At 57.5% G+C, this 27863-nt stretch overlaps 1 protein-coding gene across 2 annotated transcripts; it reads right to left on the bottom strand.

Moving 5' to 3' along the window:
- Positions 1-89: 89 nt before the first annotated feature.
- myh9a (myosin, heavy chain 9a, non-muscle) lies at positions 90-27705 on the bottom strand. Of its 2 annotated transcripts, XM_088931130.1 has the most exons (41): positions 27538-27705; positions 19949-20290; positions 18593-18749; positions 18210-18237; positions 18005-18098; positions 17287-17307; positions 16354-16446; positions 16199-16262; positions 16014-16112; positions 15791-15934; positions 15511-15606; positions 15114-15385; positions 14849-15022; positions 14484-14657; positions 13999-14113; positions 11230-11420; positions 10990-11111; positions 10772-10841; positions 10430-10590; positions 10234-10342; positions 10026-10157; positions 9708-9914; positions 9489-9626; positions 9250-9373; positions 9004-9175; positions 8707-8919; positions 8481-8625; positions 8195-8401; positions 5684-5788; positions 5452-5604; positions 5117-5365; positions 4563-4775; positions 4261-4473; positions 3431-3592; positions 3094-3222; positions 2889-2977; positions 2144-2267; positions 1837-2045; positions 1643-1751; positions 1374-1546; positions 90-1193 (listed from the first exon to the last, which is right to left on the bottom strand). In XM_088931130.1, exons 2-41 carry the CDS (start codon positions 20273-20275, stop codon positions 1085-1087), a joined length of 5886 nt encoding a protein of 1961 aa, XP_088787256.1. In that variant the 5' UTR covers positions 20276-20290; positions 27538-27705; the 3' UTR covers positions 90-1084. The 2 variants fall into 2 exon arrangements, with proteins under 2 accessions (XP_088787256.1, XP_088787257.1); XM_088931131.1 differs by lacking the exon at positions 17287-17307.
- Between the last annotated feature and the right edge of the window lie 158 nt (positions 27706-27863).

The following is a 27863-nucleotide window of genomic DNA, read 5'->3' as shown; positions in this document are numbered from 1 at the left end:
CACACCCTGAGGCCCACTGTGTCCATTCCACAGACACCCCACACTCCAGACATCAGACACACAGGCATGAATGAAGGAGCAGACCAGCATTACTGATTCATTTATTGTTTTATTATAGGATTTTAATGGCAAAACAGATATAAAATAAAGATACAGTTTAAATGCAAGACAGTAAAACTGGGGTGCAGCTGCACCCCTTCCCAGCCGTCCACGTGACAAGAGCTGGGGCTGCCCTCCCCCCGCTGCAGGCACTGCCCCAGACTCGGGTTCGAGATGAGCTGGGAGGGCAGCTGGCGTGGAGTGATGCCCCAATCTCACCAGCGGGCGCCCCCCACACCCCAGCAGAGTGCAGCGCGTGCCCCTCAGACCCCAGAGCCCCCCGATACACCCCCGAAGAAGAAAGCCTGTCCCGGCGCAGGGAGAGGCGCGTGTGCAGTACAGTACAGGTGCCCCGCCTCCAGAACAGACAAGCTCAACCGGATTACCTGCTCATTACAAAACTTTCACAAAGAAAAAATAGTTTGTCGTCTTTTAATTTTTTATAATTATTTGGTCCCCTTAAATTTTCAGCATTATTGCGCAAGACAGGAAACGGTCAGCTCTAATACACAGGTAGAAGGACAGGCTCCTCGGCTCAGAGCCAAGCAGAACCCGGATCCTCCTCCAGCCGACCGGAGAGACAGCAGCGCAGCAGAGTGAGCTGTGTGAGCGAGTGTGAGCTATGTGCGAGATTGTCTGGAACGTACGAGTGTGTGCGAGTGTCCAGTGTGTGCACACCATTGTCCAGTGTGTGTTTTTGTTTAGAATGTGCATGAGTGTATCCAGTGTGTGGGCGTGATTGTCCAGTGTGTTTTTTCTTTAAAACAAACGTGTGTCCAGTGTGCAAGATTGTCTGGAACATACTAGCAAGTGCGTAGGAGTGTCCAGTGTGTGAGATTGTGTGGAACGTACGAGTGTGTGTCAGTGTCCAGTGTGTGAGATTGTGTGGAACGTACGAGTGTGTGTCCGGAATGTGTGCGTCTCCAAGTGGCAGCAGGTGCAGAGGCAGTCCTCCGGCCACTGGATGGCGCTGTTGGCTGGACAATCACTCTGGCTTGGGGTCAGAGGTCTCAGCCTTGACCTCTGACTCCTCATCACTCTCCACTCCGCTGCGGGACACGATGCGGCGGATGTTGAAGGGCAGATCTCCACGCCTGCAGAGAGAGCAGTCGACACCCCATCAGTTCTCCCGATACCAGCGGACACAATGGACACCACTCGACCCGCTCCAAAGGGTCCAGACAGGCACAGTTCGACCACCAAACCGTTAGTGCTGTTGGGCCCCAGAGCCCCGTGTTCTTAGCCCAGCGCCCCAGCACCCCACGGTCTCGTACCTCAGCTTGTTCCTCAGTGCGCTGACCTCGCGGTTCATGGTATCGGCACTCTCCGTCATGTCCTCCAGCTCCCTCTGCAGTTTCCTGCGGGCGGCGTTTGCTCTCTGCACCTCCTCCTCCGACTCCTCCAGCTGCCTCTTCAGCTGCTTCATCCTGCTGGTGGCCTTCTCCGCCTGCGGAGAGAGAGAGACACGGAGGTCACCGACTCCAGCGTCTCCAGCCGGGGGAAGACGGCAGTGACCCGGCTAGCGGCCATTCTGGAAGGGTACCTGGTCCTTGAACTGCTCGGAGCTGCGTCTCTCATCATCCACCTGCAGGATGACCTCCTTCAGCTTCTTCTCCGAGCGCCGCACCAGCTTAGAGGCCTGCTGCCTCTCCCTGCAGAGACAGCCGCGTGAGAGAGCGTCCCAGTGCTCCCAGCACTCCCAGTGAGCCCCAGTAGCGCTCCCACGCCCCCCAGTACCTGGTCTCGATGTCCAGCTGCTCCTCCAGCTGTGCGATCTTGGCCTCCATGGCAGTGATGGTGGCCTTGTACTTGGACTTCACTGTGCCCTCCAGCTCCTGCAGCTTCATCTTCAGCTCCTTGTTCTGGCGGTCCAGCTGGGAGCGCGCCCCCTCCAGGCGCTGCATGTTACTGCGCTCTGCCGTCAGCTCTGCTGTCACCTGGTCCGCCTGAGGAAGAAGAGGAGGAAGAGGCAGGCAGTCTGGCTGCGGTGTCCGAGTGCTGACCGCAGGGCTGGCGCCGCCGCTGCCCGGTGCAGAGATCTCACCTGCAGGGTGGCTCTCTTCAGCCTGTCATTCACCAGCTCAGTGTTGCACTGCTCCTCCTCCAGCTCCTCCTCCAGCTGGGCAATACGAGCCTCCAGCCTGCGCTTCTCCTCCAGAGCCAGACCCCTGAGAGAGAGAGGGGTTAATACACACACTCCTCCTGCACACTACTGTACACTGACACTGCACTGAGAGAGAGAGGGGTTAATACACACACTCCTCCTGCACACTACTGTACACTGACACTGCACTGAGAGAGGGGTTAATACACACACTCCTCCTGCACACTACTGTACACTGACACTGCACTGAGAGGGAGAGGGGTTAATACACACACTCCTCCTGCACACTACTGTACACTGACACTGCACTGAGAGAGAGGGGTTAATACACACACTCCTCCTGCACACTACTGTACACTGACACTGCACTGAGAGAGAGGGGTTAATACACACACTCCTCCTGCACACTACTGTACACTGACACTGCACTGAGAGAGAGGGGTTAATACACACACTCCTCCTGCACACCACTGTACACTGACACTGCACTGAGAGAGAGAGGGGTTAATACACACACTCCTCCTGCACACTGACACTGCACTGAGAGAGAGAGGGGTTAATACACACACTCCTCCTGCACACTGACACTGCACTGAGAGAGAGGGGTTAATACACAGACTCCTCCTGCACACTGACACTGCACTGAGAGAGAGAGAGAGAGGGGTTAATAAACTTTGATTCTCACGATTTGTTGGCGCCGTTATTGATCTCATCCTGCAGCTCGTCTCTTTCCTGCTGCGCCTGACGCTTCGCTCTCTCTGCTGCGGCCAGTTCCTGTACAGACACGGGGACAGCCGGTCACTCCCCGCCCCAGAGACACGGGGACAGCCGGTCACTCCCCGCCCCAGAGACACGGGGACAGCCGGTCACTCCCCGCCCCAGAGACTGACCTCCTGCAGCTGCATCATCTCGGCCTCCATGCTCTTCAGCTTCTTCTCATTCTCCTTGGCCTGGGCCAGCGTCTCGTCCCGGGACAGACGCGTCTCCTCCATCTCTCGCAGCAAGTCCTTCATCTGGGCCTGGGGTTAGGGTTAGAGAAAACATCGCTTAACACCCCCACTTGCACGCCACACAGATCCATACGAACTGCCCAGCCATGTTGTTGAAGCCGAGACCCTGGCTTCTCTCCAGACACAGCTGGAATAGCTCCTCCAGTCAGGGCAGGAGGAAGGGCTCTACACAGAGGGGGGTGGGGGTGTGGAACAAGGCCCAGCCTGCGTCGCTCACCTGCAGTTTGCGCAGCTGCTTCAGCGCCTCCTCGCGGTTCTTGTTGGCCATGTCGATCTGAGACTCCAGCTCCTTCAGGTCCAGCTCCAGCTTCTTCTTCGCCGCCATGGCGACCGAGCGCTGCTTCCGCTCGTCTTCCAGCTCCATCTCCATCTCGCGCACCTGCCCGCCGAGGTCAAAGGTCAGAGAGGTCAGGACACCCCACAGCGCTGGGTCCAGAGAGCGCCACTGGCCACAGGAGGGACAGAGCACACAATGGACAGTCCAGAGAGAACCACAGGTCATAAGAGAAAGAGCGGACAGCGGACAGCCCAGAGAGCACCACAGTGGGGACAGAGCGAACAGCAGACAGTCCAGAGAGAGCCACAGGGGAGACAGAGCAGACAGCAGACAGTCCAGAGAGAGCCACAGGGGAGACAGAGCAGACAGCAGACAGTCCAGAGAGAGCCACAGGGGAGACAGAGCAGACAGCAGACAGTCCAGAGAGAGCCACAGGGGAGACAGAGCAGACAGCAGACAGTCCAGAGAGCACCACAGTGGGGACAGAGCGAACAGCAGACAGTCCAGAGAGAGCCACAGGGGAGACAGAGCAGACAGCAGACAGTCCAGAGAGAGCCACAGGGGAGACAGAGCAGACAGCAGACAGTCCAGAGAGCTACAGTGGGGACAGAGAAAGAGTGGACAGTGTACAGTCCAGAGAGAGCCACAGGGGGGACAGAGCACACAATGGACAGTCAAGAGAGGACCACAGGTCACCAGAGAAAGAGTGGACAGTGTACAGTCCAGAGTGAGCCACAGGGGGGGCAGAGCGGACAGTGGACAGTCCAGACCTGCTTGACCAGCTGGCGTTTCTTCTCCTCGCTCTGCTCGTCCTTGCCCTGCAGGTCCCGCTCGTACTGGGCCTTCAGCGCCTGCATGTTGACCTCCAGCCTCAGCTTGGCATCCTCAGTGGCCTGGAGCTCATCCTCCAGCTCTTCCAGCTGAGTCTTCATCTCCTCCAGCTGCTGCTCCATCGCTCGCTTGGACTTCTCCAGCTCATGCACCTGGAGAGACCCGGCACGACACCGTTGTGAGACCCGGCGCGACGCCGTCGCGAGACCCGGCGCGACACAGTCACTCGAGTGACACTCACGCTCTTCCCGACATCGTCCTTCGATGACACCAGGTCCTCCATCTCCGCGCGCAGCTGCTTGTTGGTGCGGTCCATCTCGTCCCGCTGGTCCGTCAGGCTCTCCAGCTCCCGGGTCAGAGCTAGGGCCCGGGTCTCCTTCTCGCGAGCCTCTGCCTCAGCCCGGTCCCGTTCCTCTGCGTAGCGTGCTGAGATTGACTTCTCCTCTGCCAGCATCTGGAGAGAGCGAGACCATCAATACTGCACAACTCGAACCTGCACATCACAGATCATAGATCATGGGTCAGGGGTCAGGGGTCAGGGGTCAGGGGTCAGGTCCTGCACAACCCGAACCCCACACACCACTCTCACACAGGTCACAGCTGGTGTGTCAACTTTAGGTGCCTCAGGACACCCGAGTGTGTGTGAAGTGTGACGCTGCACTGTGTCTCTTGCTTCTCCAGGTGCGTCAGGACACCCGAGTGTGTGAAGTGTGTCGCTGCGCGGTGTCTCCTGCTTCTCCAGGTGTGTCAGGACATCCGAGTCTGTGTGAAGTGTCGCTGTGCTGCTCTCTCTACCTGGTCGAACTTCCTCTGCTTCTTCTCCAGGTTGGACACGATCTGGCGCAAGTGGTCCTGGTCCACCAGCAGGTCGTCCAGCTCCTGCTGCAGCCGGGTCTTGGTCTTGTCCAGCTTGTCGTAGGCGGAGCTCTTCTCCTCCAGCCGCACAGTCATCGCCTCCAGCTCCTTCTGCACGCGCCGCCGGCTCTCCTCCGCTGCCTCCAGGGAGCCCGTGCCTTCCTCCACCTTCTTCTTCATCTCCACCACCTGAGGCAGAAGAGGGAGACAGATCAGCGCGAACACAGCACCGAGCAACGAGGAAGAGTGCGAGAGCCCGTGGGGTGAGAGTGTACCTGAGACTGCAGCGAGGCGACCTGTTTCTCCACGTTCCTCTTGGCCTCCTCCTCCTCCTCCAGCTGCTCTTTCAGGCTGTTCTGCTCCTCCTCCAGCTGCTTGAGCCGAGCGGAGAAGCCCAGCTTCTGCCTCGTCTCCTCCTGGAGCAGCTCCTGTGGGGACAGTGTGCGTCACACATGCTGCCACACAGCGCCCCCTGCAGAGCAGCCGGTGAGCGGGACTGATCCTCACCTGGACGTCCTGCAGCTGGGACTCCACAGCAGAGCAGTCCTTCACTGCTTTAATGGATTTACCCTCCACCTCGGCCAGGAGCCTGTTTGCATTGTCCAGCTCAGACTGAGGGAGAGGGAAGGAAGAGCAGGGTTAGAGCACAGGAATCGAGCCCTGTCCCTCAGCTTGGCAAAGTGTCTGTGATTATATACCTGCAGCTTGGCGACTCTGTCCCTCAGCTTGGCAAAGTGTCTGTGATTATATACCTGCAGCTTGGCGACTCTGTCCCTCAGCTTGGCAAAGTGTCTGTGATTATATACCTGCAGCATGACGACTCTGTCCCTCAGCTTGGCAAAGTGTCTGTGATTATATACCTGCAGCTTGGCGACTCTGTCCCTCAGCTTGGCAAAGTGTGTGATTATATACCTGCAGCTTGGCGACTCTGTCCCTCAGCTTGGCAAAGTGTCTGTGATTATATACCTGCAGCATGACGACTCTGTCCCTCAGCTTGGCAAAGTGTCTGTGATTATATACCTGCAGCTTGGAGACTCTGTCCCTCAGCTTGGCAAAGTGTCTGTGATTATATACCTGCAGCTTGGCGACTCTGTCCCTCAGCTTGGCAAAGTGTCTGTGATTATATACCTGCAGCTTGGCGACTCTGTCCCTCAGCTTGGCAAAGTGTCTGTGATTATATACCTGCAGCTTGCTGACTCTGTCCCTCAGCTTGGCAAAGTCTCTGTGATTATATACCTGCAGCTTGGTGACTCTGTCCCTCAGCTTGGCAAAGTGTCTGTGATTATATACCTGCAGCTTGGCGACTCTGTCCCTCAGCTTGGCAAAGGGTCTGTGATTATATACCTGCAGCTTGGCGACTCTGTCCCTCAGCTTGGCAAAGTGTCTGTGATTATATACCTGCAGCTTGGCGACTCTGTCCCTCAGCTTGGCAAAGTGTCTGTGATTATATACCTGCAGCTTGGCGACTCTGTCCCTCAGCTTGGCAAAGTGTCTGTGATTATATACCTGCAGCTTGGTGACTCTGTCCCTCAGCTTGGCAAAGTGTCTGTGATTATATACCTGCAGCTTGGTGACTCTGTCCCTCAGCTTGGCAAAGTGTCTGTGATTATATACCTGCAGCTTGGTGACTCTGTCCCTCAGCTTGGCAAAGTGTCTGTGATTATATACCTGCAGCTTGGTGACTCTGTCCCTCAGCTTGGCAAAGTGTCTGTGATTATATACCTGCAGCTTGGTGACTCTGTCCCTCAGCTTGGCAAAGTGTCTGTGATTATATACCTGCAGCTTGGAGACTCTGTCCCTCAGCTTGGCAAAGTGTCTGTGATTATATACCTGCAGCTTGGTGACTCTGTCCCTCAGCTTGGCAAAGTGTCTGTGATTATATACCTGCAGCTTGGAGACTCTGTCCCTCAGCTTGGCAAAGTGTCTGTGATTATATACCTGCAGCTTGGTGACTCTGTCCCTCAGCTTGGCAAAGTGTCTGTGATTATATACCTGCAGCTTGGTGACTCTGTCACTCAGCTTGGCAAAGTGTCTGTGATTATATACCTGCAGCTTGGCGACTCTGTCCCTCAGCTTGGCAAAGTGTCTGTGATTATATACCTGCAGCATGACGACTCTGTCCCTCAGCTTGGCAAAGTGTCTGTGATTATATACCTGCAGCTTGGTGACTCTGTCCCTCAGCTTGGCAAAGTGTCTGTGATTATATACCTGCAGCTTGGTGACTCTGTCCCTCAGCTTGGCAAAGTGTCTGTGATTATATACCTGCAGCTTGGTGACTCTGTCCCTCAGCTTGGCAAAGTGTCTGTGATTATATACCTGCAGCTTGGTGACTCTGTCCCTCAGCTTGGCAAAGTGTCTGTGATTATATACCTGCAGCTTGGTGACTCTGTCCCTCAGCTTGGCAAAGTGTCTGTGATTATATACCTGCAGCTTGGAGACTCTGTCCCTCAGCTTGGCAAAGTGTCTGTGATTATATACCTGCAGCTTGGTGACTCTGTCCCTCAGCTTGGCAAAGTGTCTGTGATTATATACCTGCAGCTTGGTGACTCTGTCCCTCAGCTTGGCAAAGTGTCTGTGATTATATACCTGCAGCATGACGACTCTGTCCCTCAGCTTGGCAAAGTGTCTGTGATTATATACCTGCAGCTTGGCGACTCTGTCCCTCAGCTTGGCAAAGTGTCTGTGATTATATACCTGCAGCTTGGCGACTCTGTCCCTCAGCTTGGCAAAGTGTCTGTGATTATATACCTGCAGCTTGGCGACTCTGTCCCTCAGCTTGGCAAAGTGTCTGTGATTATATACCTGCAGCTTGGTGACTCTGTCCCTCAGCTTGGCAAAGTGTCTGTGATTATATACCTGCAGCTTGGTGACTCTGTCCCTCAGCTTGGCAAAGTGTCTGTGATTATATACCTGCAGCTTGGTGACTCTGTCCCTCAGCTTGGCAAAGTGTCTGTGATTATATACCTGCAGCTTGGTGACTCTGTCACTCAGCTTGGCAAAGTGTCTGTGATTATATACCTGCAGCTTGGTGACTCTGTCGCTCAGCTCGGCCCTGTGCCTCTCGCTCTCGCTGTGCTTGATGTGCAGCTCCTGCAGCTGATTCTCCGCTTTCTTCCTGCGCTGCTCGGAGTCGCCTTTGCCCTGCAGCAGTGTCTGCACCTCGATGGCCAGCTCGTTCTTCTCGCTCTCCAGCGCCTGCTTGGCCTTCTCCACAGAGGCCTTGTTCTGCGGGGAGGGAGAGAGCAGTCAGCGCACCAGGACTGCCGGGCGTCCCGAGCGCGGGCTGCAGGGCGTGTCGCGTTACCCTCTTGGCCTGCTCCAGCTGCTCGTTCAGCTCTTCGAAGGCCTGCGCGTGTTTCTGCCGCATCTCCTGGACCTGCTGCTCGTGGATTTTCGCCTCCTCATCCAGAGTCTTCTTCAGCTGGGTCACCTCCGTCTCACGCTTCGCCCTGCAGACGGACAGCTCGAGTCAGCGCCGGAGAAGATGGCGGCCGAGTTACGGCAGAGACAGTCCGGAGCGACGTGGTCACCTCAGCTCTTGCTGCGCTGCTGTGGAATCCAGCGTGTCCTCCAGCTCGGTCTTCAGGGCCTCCAGCTCCTCCCCCAGGTCCCTCTTCTGCTTCTCCGCCTTGCCGCGCGCCGCCCTCTCCAGCTCCAGGTCCTCCTGCAGCTCTGAGATCTGGGCCTCCAGCTCGCGGATCATCTTCTGGGCCTGGTTCTTCTGGGCCGCCTCCTCCTCGATCCTGGGGGGGGAGGGAGGTTTGAGGCTGTAGGCGCCGACAGCGGCACGGACACGCCGCGCGGACCGCCGCGGGGGGAGCAGTCACCTGGCCAGGGCCGCCTGCAGCTCCTCCTCCTTCTTGGCCAGCTGGGCGCGCAGCTCGGCGATCTGGGCCTGCAGCTCGGCGATCTGGTCGTGCAGCTCCGTCGAGTCGCCCTCCAGCTTCCTGCGGTTCTTCTCCAGCTCCTGCCTCAGCTTCTCCTCCCTCCGCAGACGGTCTGCAAAGAGACAGGGCATTACGCCATGCCAAGCCACGCGAGTACGTCCCCCGGCCTCGAGCGGCGTCTCCTACCCTCCAGGTCGGTGATCATGGCTTCGTGTTTGTTCTTCAGCTTCTGCAGGCTCTTGGACTTCTCTTCCTCCTCCGCCAGGTTGGTAGTGAACTCGGCGATCCTGTCCTCCATCAGCTTCTTCTCCTGCAGAGACACACCCCGCCATCAGACACACATACCACAGCCCCACCATCAGACATGCACACACACACCACAGCCCCCACCGTCAGATATGCACGCACACACACACACACCGGACCTTGCTCAGCTTGGTGTTTTGGTCCTCCAGCACCATGACGTCCTCCTCCACCTTCTTCAGCTTGGCCTCCATGGTGACCTTCTCCAGCTGCAGCTTCTGCCTGGCCGCCTCCTCCTCGTCCAGCTGCTGCTCCAGGTCCTGCAGACAGGGGGCGCCCCGTTAGCAGAGGATGGGCAAACCGGGCGCTGGGCGGCCGGTGCGTGGACGGGCGGGACTCACCGAGATGTTCTGCTGCATCTTCTTCTTCTCGCTCTGCAGGTGTGAGGCGCGCTCCTCCTCCTCCTCCACGCGCGCCTCCAGGTCGTGCAGGATTTCCTCCAGCTCCTGCTTCTTGGCCGCCAGCCGCGCGCGCATCTCCTCAGCCTCCGCGCAGAGCTCCGTCTCCGCCTGCAGCTGCTCCTGCAGCTGCAGCTTCTCCGCTTGCAGCTGCGCAGACCGGGAGCGGGGTTAGAACAGGGGCAGGATGGGCACAGGGACTCGTCTCTCACCCCCGGGGGGCAGGAGGGGCACAGGGGGCAGGCCGGCACACAGACCCACCTGCTGCTGCTTGGTCTCCAGCTCCTTGAGCTGCAGCTCGGCCTGCTGCTGGCGCTCGCGCGTCTTGAGCAGCTCCTCGTCCTTCGCCTGCATCTCCTCCTCCTGTCGGCTCACCTGCAGCAGCGGCTTCACCTGCGACACACACGGGCGTCAGCACAGCCGGACCGCCGCCAGGGTTCGAGACGGGGCAGCGGCTGCGGTGCCTCACCTTGGTGAACAGTCTCCACCACTGCCAGTTCCGCAGCTTCAGGTAGGCGGCGCAGTTCCTCTGGATCACCCTCATGGCCGTCAGCTGCTGCTGCCTCCGCGCAAACGCCCTGAGAGAGGGGAGGGCGACACCGCGGTCAGCGCCGGCGTGACCACGGACAGCGGACAGCGCCGGCGTGACCCCGCGGCTGTCTTACTTGCGCGCCACGTATCCGCGACACCAGGCCTGGAAGCTGATGATGACATCAGTGATCTTCATGTCCCGCTCCTCCTCCAGGTGAGCCAGCACTCCAGCCCGGAAAAACACCTTACTCTGCCCAATCCGGTACAGGTTTGGGTCCAGCTCCAGAGCCTTGATCTGCAGGGAAGGTCAATACAGCATGTAACCGCACAGTCCTGTCAGAGGGAGGGGCAGGGGGAAGGGGAGGGGCTTGTAGGTACATCAGGGAGGGGCCTTAGCAGCTGGTGGGTGGAGTCAACCGTCACATGGGGGCCAGGCTCACGGGGAGATGTTAAGCAAGATTAGCTCAGCCTCTCACCATGAGCACGCAAGCCTGCTTTCCATCCATGAAGCCCTTGGGGATGGCGTTGGGCGTGAGGATCTCGTACCTGAAACCAAGAGACAGATTCATTACCCCCTTACTGCACACAGAGACGGAGCTCCTGGAGAGGAGACGGACAGACACCCGGACACCCGTCTGCACTCCTGCAGCACACAGGCTCAGTCACACTGGCAGAACGGACGGGGGGACGGCACCTCTGCCTGAACTCCTGGAAGACGACGCGGTTGGGAAAGCCCTGTCTGCAGATTCGGATCCCCTCCAGAACCCCGTTACAGCGCAGCTGGTCCAGAACCAGGTGGGCGTCGAGCTTCCCGGCCTGCGAACAGGGAGACGGGGTGAGTGGGCTCGCTCCTCCTTGTGCTGTGTCCCCGGCCCGGCGGTCCGGTCTGCCTCCTGGGCTCGCCGCTGGGACCGTCGAGACCCAGGCCCAGTACCTTCTTCTCATGGTTGGGGATGATGCAGCGGACAAAGTTGGGGTTGGTGTTCCTCAGAGTGGCCATCAGCTTGGCCAGCTGCTCCTTGTACAGCTGCCCCACTGTGCGGAACATGCCCTTCCTCGTCTTGAAGGCCCCGGGCATGGCATCGGACATGCCCGCCACCTTGTCCAGACCCACGATGCGGTCCACTGTGAGGGAGTGAGGGGAGAGGCAGAAGACAGTTTATCCTCCTGGGCCGTGCCGATGAGGGCGGAGAATTTGAGTGCTCGACAGACTCAGCTCTACAGCCTCCTACACTGTCTCTCCTACTGCCTCACAGCGGGCAGTCTGTGACCTTTTCCCCACCACCCCTGTGCCATCTGCCCCCATCTCTCTCTCAGCCCCGCGCCTCCCGACGTCCTGTCCCCCCGTCTCTCTCTCTCTCAGCCCCACGTCTCCCGACCTCCTGTCCCCCCGTCTCTCTCTCTCAGCCCCATGCCTCCCGACGTCCTGTCCCCCCGTCTCTCTCTCAGTCCCGCGCCTCCCGACGTCCTGTCCCCCCCTCCCGTCTCTCTCTCAGCCCCGCGCCTCCCGACGTCCTGTCCCCCCGTCTCTCTCTCAGCCCCGCGCCTCCCGACGTCCTGTCCCCCCCTCCCGTCTCTCTCTCAGCCCCGCGCCTCCCGACGTCCTGTCCCCCCGTCTCTCTCTCAGCCCCGCGCCTCCCGACGTCCTGTCCCCCCGTCTCTCTCTCAGCCCCGCGCCTCCCGACGTCCTGTCCCCCCCTCCCGGCTCGCTCTCGCTCTCTCTCTCGCTCTCTCTCAGCCCCGCGCCTCCCGACGTCCTGTCCCCCCCGTCTCTCTCTCAGCCCCATGCCTCCCGACGTCCTGTCCCCCCCTCCCGTCTCTCTCTCAGCCCCATGCCTCCCGATGTCCTGTCCCCCCTCCCGTCTCTCTCTCAGCCCCACGCCTCCCGACGTCCTGTCCCCCCTCCCGTCTCTCTCTCAGCCCCGCGCCTCCCGACGTCCTGTCCCCCCCCGTCTCTCTCTCAGCCCCGCGCCTCCCGACGTCCTGTCCCCCCCTCCCGTCTCTCTCTCAGCCCCGCGCCTCCCGACGTCCTGTCCCCCCCTCCCGTCTCTCTCTCAGCCCCGCGCCTCCCGACGTCCTGTCCCCCCCTCCCGTCTCTCTCTCAGCCCCGCGCCTCCCGACGTCCTGTCCCCCCGTCTCTCTCTCAGCCCCGCGCCTCCCGACGTCCTGTCCCCCCGTCTCTCTCTCTCTCTCAGCCCCGCGCCTCCCGACGTCCTGTCCCCCCGTCTCTCTCTCTCTCTCTCAGCCCCGCGCCTCCCGACGTCCTGTCCCCCCCTCCCGGCTCTCTCTCTCAGCCCCACGCCTCCTGACGTCCTGTCCCCTCTGTCTCTCTCTCTCTCTCTCAGCCCCGCGACCTGTCCCCCTCTGGGTGAGAGTCTGCTACATGGGGAGGCTGTCAGATGCACCCCACAAGTCTACACTGGAGACAGGGAGGCCGCAGACAAGTGTGCAACACAGAGGAGACGGAGATCGAGCAAGGGAGTGAGATGGTGGTAAGAAGCAGGGAGTGAGACGGCAGGTTCACACGGCAAGACAAGAACACAATGAGAGCAGAATATGACACCGCCTGAGCTGAGCCCTGGCAACCCCAGACGCCCCCTGACTAAGCAGAAGGAGGATGCGGAGTGGATCCCCTTCAGTCAGGGGGTGTCAGGCCGGATGGGGCTCACACTGGTGCAGTGAGTGTGTGAGTGTGTACGTCAGCAAACACAATGATCACAGCACTGACACACCATGCAGTTTATACCCCACACTGTGGTACCCCTTCACCAACACCAGGGGGCAGCCTCCCCTATAACCACAATAAGAAAGAGAAAGGAGAGAGGGAGGAGAGAGGGTATTCAGTGGAACAGAGAATCTGCAGAAGGACCATCAGTGAAACACAGAACCTGGAGGAATTCAGAGCAGGAAAAGAGCAATTAACCGCTGTACAGGGCAGAAACTGTCACTGCCAGACAGATGGAGAGGGAAACGTCTAAGTGCTGTTAGTGAGGACAAACCAGCTCGTTCTCTCTGGCCTGGACTGGAGGGGAGGGCAAGGAAAAGAAAAAAAGGCAGAGAAGATCACCTGGCTGGAGGTGGAGGATAGGAAAACGCTGATAGAAATAGGCTCTCTGACAGCTCTGTACCTCTGAGAGAGAGGAAGGAGAGGAGGAACAGAGAAACCACAACAAAACACAGGAAAATGCAGAATGATACAGAGAGATGAGTTAGAGAAACATTAGAACATTAAAACAAAAATGGACAGAACCCTATGTTGTACAGGTAATGGGCAGAAAAAGTATAACTAAAACAGACCACACCCCCCGCGGCAACGACCCGCTCCCAGACCACACCCCCCCGTGGCAACGACCCGCTCCCAGACCACACCCCCCCACGGCAATGACCCGCTCCCAGACCACACCCCCCGCGGCAACGACCCGCTCCCAGACCACACACCCCCGCGGCAACGACCCGTTCCCAGACCACACCCCCCCACGGCAACGACCCGCTCCCAGACCACACCCCCCGCGGCAACGACCCGCTCCCAGACCACACCCCCCCACGGCAACGACCCGCTCCCAGACCACACCCCCCGCGGCAACGACCCGCTCCCAGACCACACACCCCCGCGGCAACGACCCGCTCCCAGACCACACCCCCCGCGGCAACGACCCGCTCCCAGACCACACCCCCACTGCTGCATTGCTCCCTCGCTGCTCACCGTCTTTCCAGAGCTCTGAGACAAACTTGTCAGATGACTGATTGAGCAGCGTTGCCACGTTGTCATTGAGAGGGTCCATATTCTTCATCAGCCACTCGTCTGCCTTATAGTCCACCTGAGAGACAGAGGAGCTCCACTGTACAGAGGGAGTTGAACTGTGCCTGGCCAGCACCTTATTAACTACATGTGCACATACTATAGTGGTCAGTGTTACCTATATTCACACACGATACCTGTCCAGTGTAGTGGTCAGTGTAGCGTAGGTGTCATTCACACACGATACCTGTCCAGTGTAGTGGTCAGTGTAGCATAGTGGTCATTCACACACGATACCTGTCCAGTGTAGTGGTCAGTGTAGGGTAGTGGTCATTCACACACGATACCTGTCCAGTGTAGTGGTCAGTGTAGCGTAGGTGTCATTCACACACGATACCTGTCCAGTGTAGTGGTCAGTGTAGCGTAGGTGTCATTCACACAGACTGTACCTTGCCAGCGTAGTGGATGATACAGAAGTCGGCCTCGTCCTTCAGTTTCTTAGGCTTGTGGAATTTGGAGTGTGAACCCTGTTCCTGCACCACCTTCTCCACGAAGGAGCGGTCAGTGGCCTTAGGAAACCAGCATTCCTCATCCAGCAGCGCCAGGATACCGGGGGGACTGGCCTGCAGAGACAGGGGTACCAACATTGAGCTGGGGTGCTTTCAAAGCTTTGGGTGTCCAGTCCAGCGCTCACCTGCCGTGTGAACTCAGGCCCAAGAGACAGAGCTCCATCATTTCTATTGGGTCTGTGAACAGGGCTGGGGCTCAGACTGACAGACCGGCCTGGCAATCGCTGACCGACAGGCACACTGACCGGCTTCTCGATGAGCTCGATGCAGGGCTGCAGGTCCAGGCCGAAGTCGATGAAGTTCCACTCGATGCCCTCGCGCTGGTACTCCTCCTGCTCCAGGATGAACATGGTGTGGTTGAAGAGCTGCTGCAGCTTCTCATTGGTGTAGTTGATGCACAGCTGCTCAAAGGAGTTCAGCTGGGGAGAGAGAGGGGAGAGAGTGAGGGTAAGGGCTGGGGTCAACACACGCGGTCGCGCCCTGCACCCCGGCCGCGGTGCCCCTCCTCACCTCGAAGATCTCAAAGCCGGCGATGTCCAGGATGCCGATGAAGGAGGCCCCCTGCCGCTTGGTCTTGTCCAGCGCCTTGTTGATGCGCATGACAAGCCAGCGGAACATGCGCTCGTACGTGGCCTTGGCCAGCGCCTCCACGGCGAAGTCCGCCTGCTCCTTCGTCTGCGCCTTCTGCACATAGTCGCGGCCCACCTTGATGCGTGGCGTCAGGATGGCACGCGTGAAGTCCGTCACGTTCATGCCCATGAGGTGGCACACCTTCTGGGCCGCTGGGGACAGGGGACACGTTCTGCGGGTGACTCATCACTCCCTGCACAGCTCTGACACAGCGCTCGCTCGTCTGCTCCTACACACCCCCCACCCCAGTCTGCCCACCCAGTAAAGCAAGACGTACCGGTGTCATCGGGCATGGAGGCCTGGTCGGAGTTCCTCTCCTTCTTGAAATTCATGTTGCCAAGCTGGAGAACTGCAGACACGACCTTCAAGAGCCCTGAGAGAGAGAGAGACACACAGAGGTCAGACAGACAGCGCCCTCAAGAGGCCAGAGAGAGATGCACACACAGGTCAGACAGACAGCACCCTCAACAGCCCAGAGACAGACAGAGCTCAGACAGCCCAGAGGCAGAGCTCAGAGAAACAGACATACAGGCGGACAGAAATCTGATCAAACTCACCGATCTGCTCATCCTCTGGGATTCCCATGATCTTCATGGACTCCATGGTCTCCACAAACAGCTCCCTGTCCTGCTGTCCTGGGATGGTGACGTTGCCATTCGACAGGAAGCGGTAGTTGTTGTAGCTCTCCAGACACAGCTCGGCTACAGGGAGAGAGAGATCAGAGCTGTGCGCAGCGGCTGACCCGAGCGCACAGGACAGACAGACAGAGTGCGAACTCACAGCGCAGCTTGTCTCCTGCTCCGGTCAGCATGTAGTAGAACACGTGGAAGGTCCTCTCCTCCTTCGCCTGCCGGATCGCCCGGGATTTCTCCAGCAGGTCTGAGAGGCGCGGAGTCAAGAATCCACCGGCTGCACCGCAGGACCGACCCCCCCCCCCCACCCCCTGCCCCCCAGCGAAAGGATACAGGTCTCGATGTTGGCTCCCACGATGTAGCCGTTGACATCGAAGTTGATCCGGATGAATTTCCCCTGCAGAGACAGACGGACGGGAGAGTGAGCCCTGACTGCTCCGGCTCACACGGACAAGCAGCAGTCAAGGACAGGGAGGAGGGAGCCTTACGAAGCGAGAGGAGTTGTCATTCTTAACCGTCTTGGCGTTGCCGAAGGCCTCCAGGATCGGGTTGGCCTGCAGCAGCTGCTTCTCCAGCTCCCCCTGGAGGACAGAGAGAAACACTCTGAACATCACGTTGACCGTCACCAACAGCTCACATTGACAAGCGCGCTGAACACTGACAGACGCTGGACACCGAGCACTGACTCCCCGACGCTGGACAACAGAGTTCTTAAACTGGAAAGAGACGGAGAGCAGGACGCAGTCTTGTATCGGCCCCTCCAGGAACTCACCTCGGTGATGTTAGTGCCCACACCAGCCCCGTTATCGTGCTCTACCCTTTCACCCTTAACCTTTCACCCAGAGCCACAGGGACGCAGTGACAGACCCCAAGCACAGAGGCACACGCGCTGCAAAGAGACGGGATTCCTGCCGGCTCTCGCTCGGACACGCCCGCTCGGATCCAACACCCCACATCACTCCGCATCACTCCCACGGACAGCAAATCCAGACGCGTCCCGGGACGGACAGCACATCCCAGGAGGCTCAGGGGCGCTCTTGGACGGGCAGGCGGGCGGACAGAGGCGCTGAGGCGGGGCAGAGAATCGGCGAAGAGGGGGGGCGCCCCCCTTCACCCCGACTCACTGCTGTGAGCAGGACAGGCAGGCGGCGCCCGGCTGCAGTTACCCCCTGGGCGACCCTTGACCTCCGACGCGCTGGGGCTCTTTACAGACTCCTGCTTGGCCTGGGTCCCGCCCGCGGGGAACCTGCAGACTACAGCGCTGTGGGCCAGGCCCGCCACCAGGGGGCAGCGTTCCCGCAAGCAGTGCAGCGCAGCGCACAACACCAGGACAGAGACGGAGGGAGAGAGGCAGAGAGCAGCAGCCACAGACACGCATGGGCAGTGCCCGGCAGGCACCGGGCACTCAGGGAGGGACTCACATGTGACAGCACGGCAGTCTGCTGTAGACAGGGAGAGAACACAGCACCACGCTGTTAGTGACCAGCACTGCCCACGGCCCCGAAACCGCAGGGCTGACCAGACCAGGGGGCTGTCCAGTCTCTCTGGAGCCCTGAACGAGCTGCCCTGGCCTGGCCAGCCCTGCTCCCCAGGGCCAGTATTTCTGAACACTCTCCACTGCACAGGAAGGACATCAGCACTGATCAGCTCCCACTGCGATGACAGACTCTTCCAGCAGAGGGCAGAGCAGAGGAGGAGCTGACCAGGGTGCTTGGATACAGTGAACATGGCCAGAGGCTGGGCTGTTTAAAACTAACAAATTAGCTCGTGTCAGGAGGCTGTGCAGACTTGTGCAGTGGCTGAACGGGCTGTCAGACCCTGTCCTGACTTGTGCACCCGGCTGGTCAGGCCCTGGCAGAGCAGTAACTGAACAGCTGCTGTCTGGCTCAGAACACAGGAGCACTTCCTCCAGCCAGGAGGCCAAGTGCACCTGACTGTGCGGAGGGGCGGGGCAGTGTGTTCAGGGCTGTGGAGTGCGTTCAGGGCTGTGCAGAGGGATGGGGGGGGGGGGGGGGTGTGTGCTCATGGCTGTGCAGGGGGATGTTGTGGGGGTGGGGGGGGTGGGGTGCTCAGGGCTGTGCAGGGGGATGGGGGGGCGTTCAGGGCTGTGCAGAGGGACGGGAGGAGACAGACGAGTACCTGGTCCTTCTTGGTCTTGTGAGACGAGGCCACATGAGCGAGATACTGAATGACCTTCTTGGTGTTTTCTGTCTTTCCAGCGCCGGACTCCCCGCTAAGGCAGAGAGAGGATCAGGGTTTCAACAGGAACACAGTACCCCATCCCACACTCGCACGGCACCGGCGGGAGACGGCGTGTCGGAGAACCAGACAAACAGTGACTCACGTGCACAAGATGGACTGATCCTCCCGGTCTGAAGGAGAGAAAAGAGAGAGGTTATCACTGTGCTGCTTGGCCAGCGTGTGAATCGTACTACACAGGGAGACAATCCACTATCGGTGCACAGTGCGTCAGCACACTGCCGGTCAGCGTGTTGTGCAGCGCACACAAACTGCGCAGTGTCAGTTTATTCCCCAGTCTCTGCACTCCATTGTTTTAGTTTTTGTTTAGATTCTTTGCAGCCTGAGACAGGAAGTCCGGATACCACGGACAGGAAATACGCATCCAGATCCCAGTGACTGGGCCACCTGGCCATTGGCTGCAGGGATGTGCACTAACAAGGCACCCAGCAGGACTGCAGTGGAGAGGGGCAGGTGTAGAGGTCTTACCCTGCATCATGCTCCGGTAGGCTGTGTCTGTGATGGCATAGATGTGAGGGGGCATCTCGTGCCGCTTCTTGCCCTTGTACATGTCCACTATCTCCTCCGAGTAGATGGGCAGGTTCTTATAGGGGTTAATGACCACGCAGAACAGCCCTGAATATGTCTGGAGACGGAGAGAGAGGGGTTAATACACACACTCCTCCTGCACACTACTGTACACTGACACTGCACTGAGAGAGGGGTTAATACACACACTCCTCCTGCACACTACTGTACACTGACACTGCACTGAGAGAGAGGGGGGTTAATAGACACACTCCTCCTGCACACTACTGTACACTGACACTGCACTGAGAGAGAGGGGTTAATACACACACTCCTCCTGCACACTACTGTACCCTGACACTGCACTGAGAGAGAGAGGGGTTAATACACACACTCCTCCTGCACACTGACACTGCACTGAGAGAGAGGGGTTAATACACACACTCCTCCTGCACACTACTGTACACTGACACTGCACTGAGAAAGAGAGAGGGGTTAATACACACACTCCTCCTGCACACTACTGCACACTGACACTGCACTGAGAGAGAGAGAGGGGTTAATACACTTGTACTGTATAAGCAGGAAGGGCTCAGACACCCCAGCATGGCTTCTGAAAACTATGTTGTGTGATTAAAGACAGCAACAAACTCTGAACACAGCAAGAGAGGGTGGGATGTTAGACAGGGACCACTCCACCACAACAGTCTCTTTCCCAGTGTCTCCAGTACACTGTCCCTTTCTGGAGAACAGCACCAGTCTCGAAGCACTATTTCCTTCCCAGAGTGCCCCTCTCCACCCAGCCCATTTCGCAATCTGTCACGCGTGCTCTCTGTTGCACAAGCACCGAGGCGCTGGGCTGGTCCCCACGTCGCAGCGCTCGTGCAGATGTTGAAAAGCAGGGCCAGATGTTTTACACTGACCCCCCCCCAGTGCCAGAGGGTCAGTTTATTGTTTCCATCTTGCTTCCTGTTTATTCCTCAAGGAGAGAGAGCTGGGGAAACTGTAGATCACAAGGCTATGAATGCCTCATGGCGTGTTAGGAGACTGTGTGTCCTGCTGCCTGCCAGTCTCACTCTCTCTCTCACACGGGCCTCTGCCCGTCTCTCTCACACAGCATGCCTCTGCACGTATGAATACTAACAGATACACCGCTTACTCTGTCAGTACAGGAACAGTAAAAAGAGTTTGCATGCCTGAGGATGAATGTGGTCTGTATGTTAACCCTGGACAAGAGTGGACAGTCCTGTTCTGCACGGAGCAGTCCGGAGCTGCCTCTCTCCTCCAGCAGTGTTGGTACAAGAAGTCTTTACTCACGTAGATGAGGCCGGAGTAGTATCTCTCCTTCAGGTTGTGCAGCACAGACGCCTCGTTCAGGCAGGTCAGCTCAGCCATGTCCTCCACCTTGCTGAACTTGGGCGGGTTCATCTTCTGGATGTCATCCTTGCTGACTCGCACTTTCTTGCCACTCTCAGCCAGCTCCACCACCGCCTCCTCGCCATGCTCCTCCTTGACGCTGCCCGCCTCGAACCCATGCCTCTCTGACGGGACCCACACCAGCTTCTTGGCAGCCCAGTCCGCCTGCGCCAGCGGGTTGTTGATCAGGTTCCGATCAACATAGAGGAACTTGTCTGCACCACTCATTGTGACTTCCTACACCTGAGAGAGACAGGGAGACAGAGACGGGCTCAGGGCCGAGGAGAGAGAGAAGGACATGGACACAGGTATATGACCTGAACCACGTAAACAGACTACAAACAGTCTGGACAATACCAAACAGCACTAAACCACCGGGAAATTCAGACATTAATAAGCACATCCAAAAGCACTATGTCAAACCAACAAATCAGGCATAAGTTTGGCTTTAGAATATTTAAATTTCATATTCGCCAAACTAGACTTAAAATCAAAATTGAAAATGCAAAACACAAAAAACAAAAGAATGGTTTGACACAGACTGCAGAAACAGAAAAATCAACAGACCTGCACCTCACATACTGCAGGCTGGTAAATAGCTACAAACAAACAAAAAAAACACACACAAACATAACTCTCGGACCTCAAGGAGTCAATAAATCAAAACTATTTCTGGGAAAAAGGAATAAATTAAATAAATCAAAACCAGAAGAATCAGCCATCCAAAATACATCGGTGTAAAAAACCTATGTTGAACATGATTTCAACCAAAACAACATGTATGAAAAACTGAAAACATTACAAAATGGCAATAACTCCCAGACCACAGAGCAGAGACAGAGCTGACCTTGAGAACTACAGGGCTATCTGTGTGACCAGTATTCGGCTGCATCACTGGCCCTCCTTACCGACCACAAAGTCTGAAAAAGAGTCCGCCTGGCTTCCTACCAGACCGCCACATAGCCTAGCACACTCACACCCTGCCTGGAAATCAACATTATTTTCCTGCTTTACTGATTCCAAAAAAACATTTAATTCAACTTGGCACAAATGACTGATCTACAAACTTCTTCAAAAAGATGTAGGAGGTAAAGTCTGCAACGTCATTAAGTAAACGAACTCAGAGAACACGCGTGCACTGAAAATCAGAAACAATATTACTGAATGTTTCACTCTGGGTGGTGGGGTGAGTCAGGGCTGAAGTCTGAGCCCAACACTGTTCAACATCTCGACCAGTGAGCTAGCAGGAACGCTAGAACAGTCTGCAGCTCCTGGTCTCACACTACACGACACAGAGATCAAGTTCCTGCTCTACCGATGACCTGGTCCTGCTGTTGCCCACAAAATAGAGCCTGGCACTGCTGGAGCAGTACTGTCTGACCTGGGCACTGCCAGCCCATCTGGACCCAGAACAGGATCAGCAGCAGAGCCTGGCACTGCTGGAGCAGTACTGTCTGACCTGGGCACTGCCAGCCCATCTGGACCCAGAACAGGGTCAGCAGCAGAGCCTGGCACTGCTGGAGCAGTACTGTCTGACCTGGGCACTGCCAGCCCATCTGGACCCAGAACAGGGTCAGCAGCAGAGCCTGGCACTGCTGGAGCAGTACTGTCTGACCTGGGCACTGCCAGCCCATCTGGACCCAGAACAGGGTCAGCAGCAGAGCCTGGCACTGCTGGAGCAGTACTGTCTGACCTGGGCACTGCCAGCCCATCTGGACCCAGAACAGGGTCAGCAGCAGAGCCTGGCACTGCTGGAGCAGTACTGTCTGACCTGGGCACTGCCAGCCCATCTGGACCCAGAACAGGGTCAGCGGCAGAGCCTGGCACTGCTGGAGCAGCACTGTCAGACCTGGGCACTGCCAGCCCATCTGGACCCAGAACAGGGTCAGCAGCAGAGCCTGGCACTGCTGGAGCAGTACTGTCTGACCTGGGCACTGCCAGCCCATCTGGACAAGACCAGTCCTATGGACAAGAAAGCGAGGTCTCAGGGAAACAACACACAATCAGCTACACACACCTCCGACTGACAATCGATTCATCTGGGAGTTTCGACCTGGCAGTGAAGGCACCCAGGGCTTTCTACGCCAATAGAAGGAGGCTCTACAATATCAACCCCCCCATAAAAATCTGGCTGCAAATATTTGAAAGTGTAATCCAACCCATTGCCCTATACAGCAGTGAAGAGTGGGGTCCACTCAGAGACCAGGATTACACTAAATGTGACAACTCGTAAAAGCCTTGTGCACAGAGTTCTGAAAACAACATCCTCCATGTACAGTGTGTGATCTCCTGTCCCAGCCTGAGGAACAGACAGTGAGGCTGTCTCTCAATAATAATAATACAGTGTGTGATCTCCTGTCCCAGCCTGAGGAACAGACAGTGAGCCTGTCTCTCAATAATAATAATACAGTGTGTGATCTCCTGTCCCAGCCTGAGGAACAGACAGTGAGCCTGTGTCTCAATAATAATAATAATACAGTGTGTGATCTCCTGTCCCAGCCTGAGGAACAGACAGTGAGCCTGTGTCTCAATAATAATAATAATACAGTGTGTGATCTCCTGTCCCAGCCTGAGGAACAGACAGTGAGCCTGTCTCTCAATAATAATAATACAGTGTATGATCTCCTGTCCCAGCCTGAGGAACAGACAGTGAGCCTGTCTCTCAATAATAATAATACAGTGTGCGATCTCCTGTCCCAGCCTGAGGAACAGTGAGCCTGTCTCTCAGTAATGTTCTATATGTTGTATGTAAGTGTCCTGACATGTATTTGTATTGTCAACATCTGTAGATGTCATGTTAATTGTATCTGCTTTGGCAACACTGAAATTCATCAGTCATGCCAATAAAGCTGCTTGAATTAAAAAAATCTGAAAGAAACAGGCTCAGGACTGGGAGAGATGAACATAAAGAGTTTTACAGGCTCAGGAAAGAGAGAGACCTATAAACCCAGAGGCAAGAAGGGAGAGATCTAATCTGTACAAAGACCACACCAGGTCACACTGTTGCTAAATACAAAGATTCAGCCTTTTTCCCTCCCCCCACCGTCTGTCAGGAGTACTGAACAACAGGAAAGGGTGTGTGTGTGTGTCTGTGCGCATGTCTGTGCATGTGCGTGTCTGTGCGTGTGGAGGGATAAATTGCTGCTCTGCCCATTAACTACTCTGATTCCTGCAGATAAGAACAGGGCAGTTGCTCTACCAGAATAAGGATAGAGACAGAAACAAATCCTAGGCTGAATAGGCAGATTCCCACTGCTGATCAACATACAGAAGACAGCAAGAAAATACTGGTCACCCCTGAGAACCAGTGAGCACAGCTCCCAGCATCACAAGACCCTGCTGAGCCAGAGCTGAGCCCAGAGAAGAGCCCTCAGCCAGCTGGTCCTGAAGCTCTCTGACAACAGCCAGCTACAGCAACACCCACCACACAGCACAGCACACACTGACCAGCACTGCCTCCCTCACTGGGAGAGACACACAAACTGGAGGACTGCAGGACCGCACCCTGTGCCCAGTATGCAATCTCCTGTCACAGCCTAAGGAGCAGAGAGCCAGTCTCGGATGTTTTTTTCAGAAACGGATGGAAATAACTAACAGTATTTATGTTGTTGATTAGCAGTACTTACTCACTGCTCACTGCAACAGAGCTCGCCGAGTCTGAAGATGAGAGCTCTTCTCCCTCTCCAGTTTCCCATGACCCCCGTGACCCCACAGCTGAGGAAGTCAGTGCTTCCCACGCCCACCCTGAACACAGCGCTCCCCAAAGTACACACACCCCTACCCTAAACATAGTGCGCCCCAAAGTACACACACCCCTACCCTGAACACAGTGCTCATCACACCTCCACCCTGAGAACAGTACCCACACACTCATCACCCCCCCCACCCGCAGGGCAGCAGGGAGGCCCTGATCCAACCCAGGCCCTTCTGCACCGACCCGGGCTGCCTTCTCCGTTTCCCCTGTCCTCTGGGACACATTCCTACCATTCCACTCACTAATGGATAAGGAGAGAATTCCAGAAATGCAGCTGCTGTCAGCACAGGCAGAGACCAGCATCAGGCCAGACCATGAGCCCTGCAGGCGAAAGTCACAGCAGACCTGGCTCATTCTCTCTGCTGTGCGACACACTCCCTTGCTCTCAGGCGGATACACCTTCAGAGCTCTCCTCTTCACACAGACACAGGCTGCTGCTGATCAAGCCCTGGTGCTGGGATCATAGGGCACAGCCCAGACTGACAACACACCCCACTGGGCCCACTGCTAAGCAAGCAGCTGCTCAACACCATTAAACACACCGGCACTCAAATTATGTGGCTGGAGCCTCATTTGCATTCAATCAGAGGACACTGAGACAGCAGCAGCACTGGAGGAAGGATGCAGCCTGTGAGTGCCCCCCACTGGACACTCCAGGAAGAGCTTCTGCTGACCAGACAGCCAGTGAACTAATAGGTACATAATTGCTGCCACTGGGCTGTCCTGCAGCAGAACCGCTGACACTGTCGGTACCCTGCTCAGCAGACAAGCCATCAGGACTGAGAGCACGAGTGCCGGCTACCAGTGTCTCTGCCCCTCGATAGCCCACAGCCACACAGGGAGATAAGGGATACAGATAAGGATACAGGGAAAACTTCCAACCAGGAAGTGAGCAGTCAGCGGGGCCCCAGGCAATGAGGAGAGCAGCTCATTCCTGACGGAGTGCAGAGAGCAGGAATGTCTACCGAGCTCGAGGACAAGTCAGCACAGGGAGCCAGCAGCTCCTGCAATCTCATTATCGGCCACGCCCACACAGTCCAGGACAGAACTGCACCTGCGCTCTTGTCCTCTGTCCTGTTCCGGACACTGACCGGGTCTTCAGGACAGAGGGACGGCGGCAGGCAGGCCAGTGTACGAGGGGAGATGAGAGAGCTCTGTGCTAAGGACACTCCCCCTGCCTCAGACTGCCCAACGCCAGGGTCAGAGCCACCATGAATACCTCTCCTCCAGCACACACAGGCCACTCACCCAAGACTGCGACACAGCTGCCCAATTCCACGCACACAACAGAGCACGCACAAACACCCAGGGCTCGGCCCTGAGCATCGCACAGCAGGACCGGTACCGGGGTATGGAAGAGCCACGCTCCTCCCCCTGCTGCCGGCTGTGCGCCCCCCTCTGGATCCGCAGACCCAGATCACGTGGCTGTCTGGCGGCACGGCCAGCGCTGCTCATCCACAGTTTCACAGGACATGACTGCAGTGTCCCCTGCAGCCAGATCCACCCCAGGTTTTACCACCCGCCACAGGCCCTCGAACAGGAGCACCCGAAGGAACCGCTGTTCAGGAACAGAAACAGCTGCTTTTCTGCTCCACCAGAACAGACTCAGAAGCTTTCAGCTGCTGAGAAAAGCCAAGATGGACTCCAGGTGTCTAGGAGCCCATCTGCCCAGCACGGATGAGACCGTGCTCACCTACTGTAACCCCCTCCCTGACCCCCAGGGGGCACCACTGGGGCACTGTGCACATGCACCTCAGTCACAGAGACACTGCTGAGAAAATAATAATAATAAACAAACTTTATTTTATATAGCGCCTTTAAAGGTGGCTTCTCAAAGCGCTTTACAGGATGACAATAACAATAAATAAGAAGACTACAACAATAAATAAGAAGATTTCACAAGATAGGACACAATTATAATTATAACAATACAACAATAACAATAAAGGAGACCGTGGAAGGTGGTACTAAGAAGAGCAGAGGGGTGAAGAATGGAACCAGTTCAGTAAAGGCTTTTCTAAAGAAGAGGGTTTTGAGTCTGGATTTGAAGGAGTTTAGAGAAGGTGACTCTCTGATATCCTTGGGCAAAGAGTTCCAGAGCTTGGGGGCATAGCAGGAGAAGGCCCTGTCACCCATACAATGTAGACGGGCTTGGGGGACAGTAAGGAGGGCAGAATTTGAAGAGCGGAGGTTGCGAGGTGGGGAGTAGGGCGATAAAAGTTCAGACAGGTATTGAGGTGCCAAGCCATGTAAAGCCTTATAGGTGAAAACCTGCAGCCCCTCGCCTGCCACTGCTCTGCAGAGCATATTCACCCCCACCCACAGTGAGCCTGACAACACCCTCACTATAAACATCCCCCTCAACCCAAACCCCCTTACCCCCACTGTCCCCTTCCCCCTCACCCCAAACCCCTCACTGTCCCCCCAAACCCTCTCACCGTCCCCCTCACCCCAAACCCCCTTACCCTCACTGTCCCCCTCACCCTCAACCTCACTGCCCCCCCAAACCCCTCTCTCTCCCATGGGCTGTCTGCAAGCCTGGTGACACAGAACACTTTCGGCTGCTTGGTGCAGCACCGCGCCTCAACTTCCTGTTGTAGGACGTGTGTCCACATCCGCCCAGGTGCCTGAGAGCTCCAATACAGAGAGAGGAAGTGACATCACACTCAGAGCACCATTGCACAGGGAGGAAGTGACATCGTTGCCAGAGGCCAGGTACACTAACAGACTCCTGGAGCCAGAGACGTCAGGCAGGGCAGTTCTGGGGAGGCCCAGTCCAAACACTACAGTGCCAAGAAATGCGGGATGTCTCCAGCACCCAGCACAGGGTGAAACCAGGACTGGGTCGGGCCTGGACCCAGAAATATTCTAACTGTGACAAAACACTTGGCTGTATCTGAACCCCTGACCCTGACCTCAGACTCCAGACACCGCCGGTCGCGGTCGACCCGTCCCGCTTTTTCCCCCAAATTTTTCCACTCGAGTCTCCCCCACGCCCGTGAAAAGATCAGGCTTAGGGGAGACCGGCCGGAAATGAGCCTCCCGGGCTTGCGATAACAGACATTTCCTGCGGAGGCAGGACCCCGGACCCGGACTCGGAACCGCCGCGGCGTGCCGTGGACCGGCCGCGAGCTCGCCCACCAGCCCTGCAGTCGCGGCTCGCGCCGTGGCCAGCGCCACTTCCCCGTGGATGAGATCATCCCGGAGAGGTGAGGGTGCGGCTGCTGCTCCCGGGTCTCCACACCTCACGGCACGAGTGTCACCCGCTCAGCCCGGGCGCCAGGAAAACCCGGACTGGAGCCGCACCGCGGCGGCGCGTCGCTGTTTCACCTGAGCTGGCAGTGAGGGTGCAGGTCCTAAAACACGCGTGTTTCTGCAGGGCGTGAGCAGAATGAGACCAGACAAGCCCGCTCCCGGCCCGAGTGACCTGGTCCTGACCCTGACAGCTCGGGGTCCCGTGTCTCTCCGTCCCTCCCGCCCCGGAGACCGTCGGAGCAGCCGGCAGCCCGGCAAACAGACCCACCGCGACCCCGGAAACACCCCCAAGCCCAGCAGCCCGCAGGACCCCACTAACCCGGCGTGCGCGACCCGTACGAGTCGGACCCCGGCCCCCTCCCGGCGCACTTCCTGTAATGAGCCCGAGCACGGCAGCGCCCCACGCCCGCTCAGCCGCCGGTGACGAAGCGCAAGAGCACGAAGTTCCCGGTCCGGCTCAGGCTGACACAGGGCACTTTACCTGGGCCGACGACGAACAGAGAATCGGCAGAAACCCTTCTGAACTCGGTCGGCTCCCCGTCCCGCTGTCCCAGCTCGGCGGCGACAAAGCAGTTGCGTTGCAGCTCGGATTCTCGGTTTGCTCGGTGGAAGCGCGCAGCAGCAGCGAGCGCTCGTCTCCTCTCGGCCTGAGCGGCTGCTTCCGCACAGACTGGCTGGGACCGGGCAGGGCGCGGCCGCGGGGCGGGGCCAGGCTCCCCGCCACGCCCCCCGCCCAATCGGAGCCGGTCAATCTGGGCCGGACCGGCCAATGGCGGAGCGGCATGGGGGCGTGGCTTGAGGGTGCTG

The sequence above is a fragment of the Atractosteus spatula genome, chromosome 13 (assembly GCF_055471065.1).
Source record: "Atractosteus spatula isolate fAtrSpa1 chromosome 13, fAtrSpa1.hap1, whole genome shotgun sequence".
Classification (NCBI taxonomy): Eukaryota; Metazoa; Chordata; class Actinopteri; order Semionotiformes; family Lepisosteidae; genus Atractosteus; species Atractosteus spatula.
The sequence above is the reverse complement of the archived record's forward strand: the minus strand, read 5'-3'. Positions and strand labels throughout refer to the sequence as shown.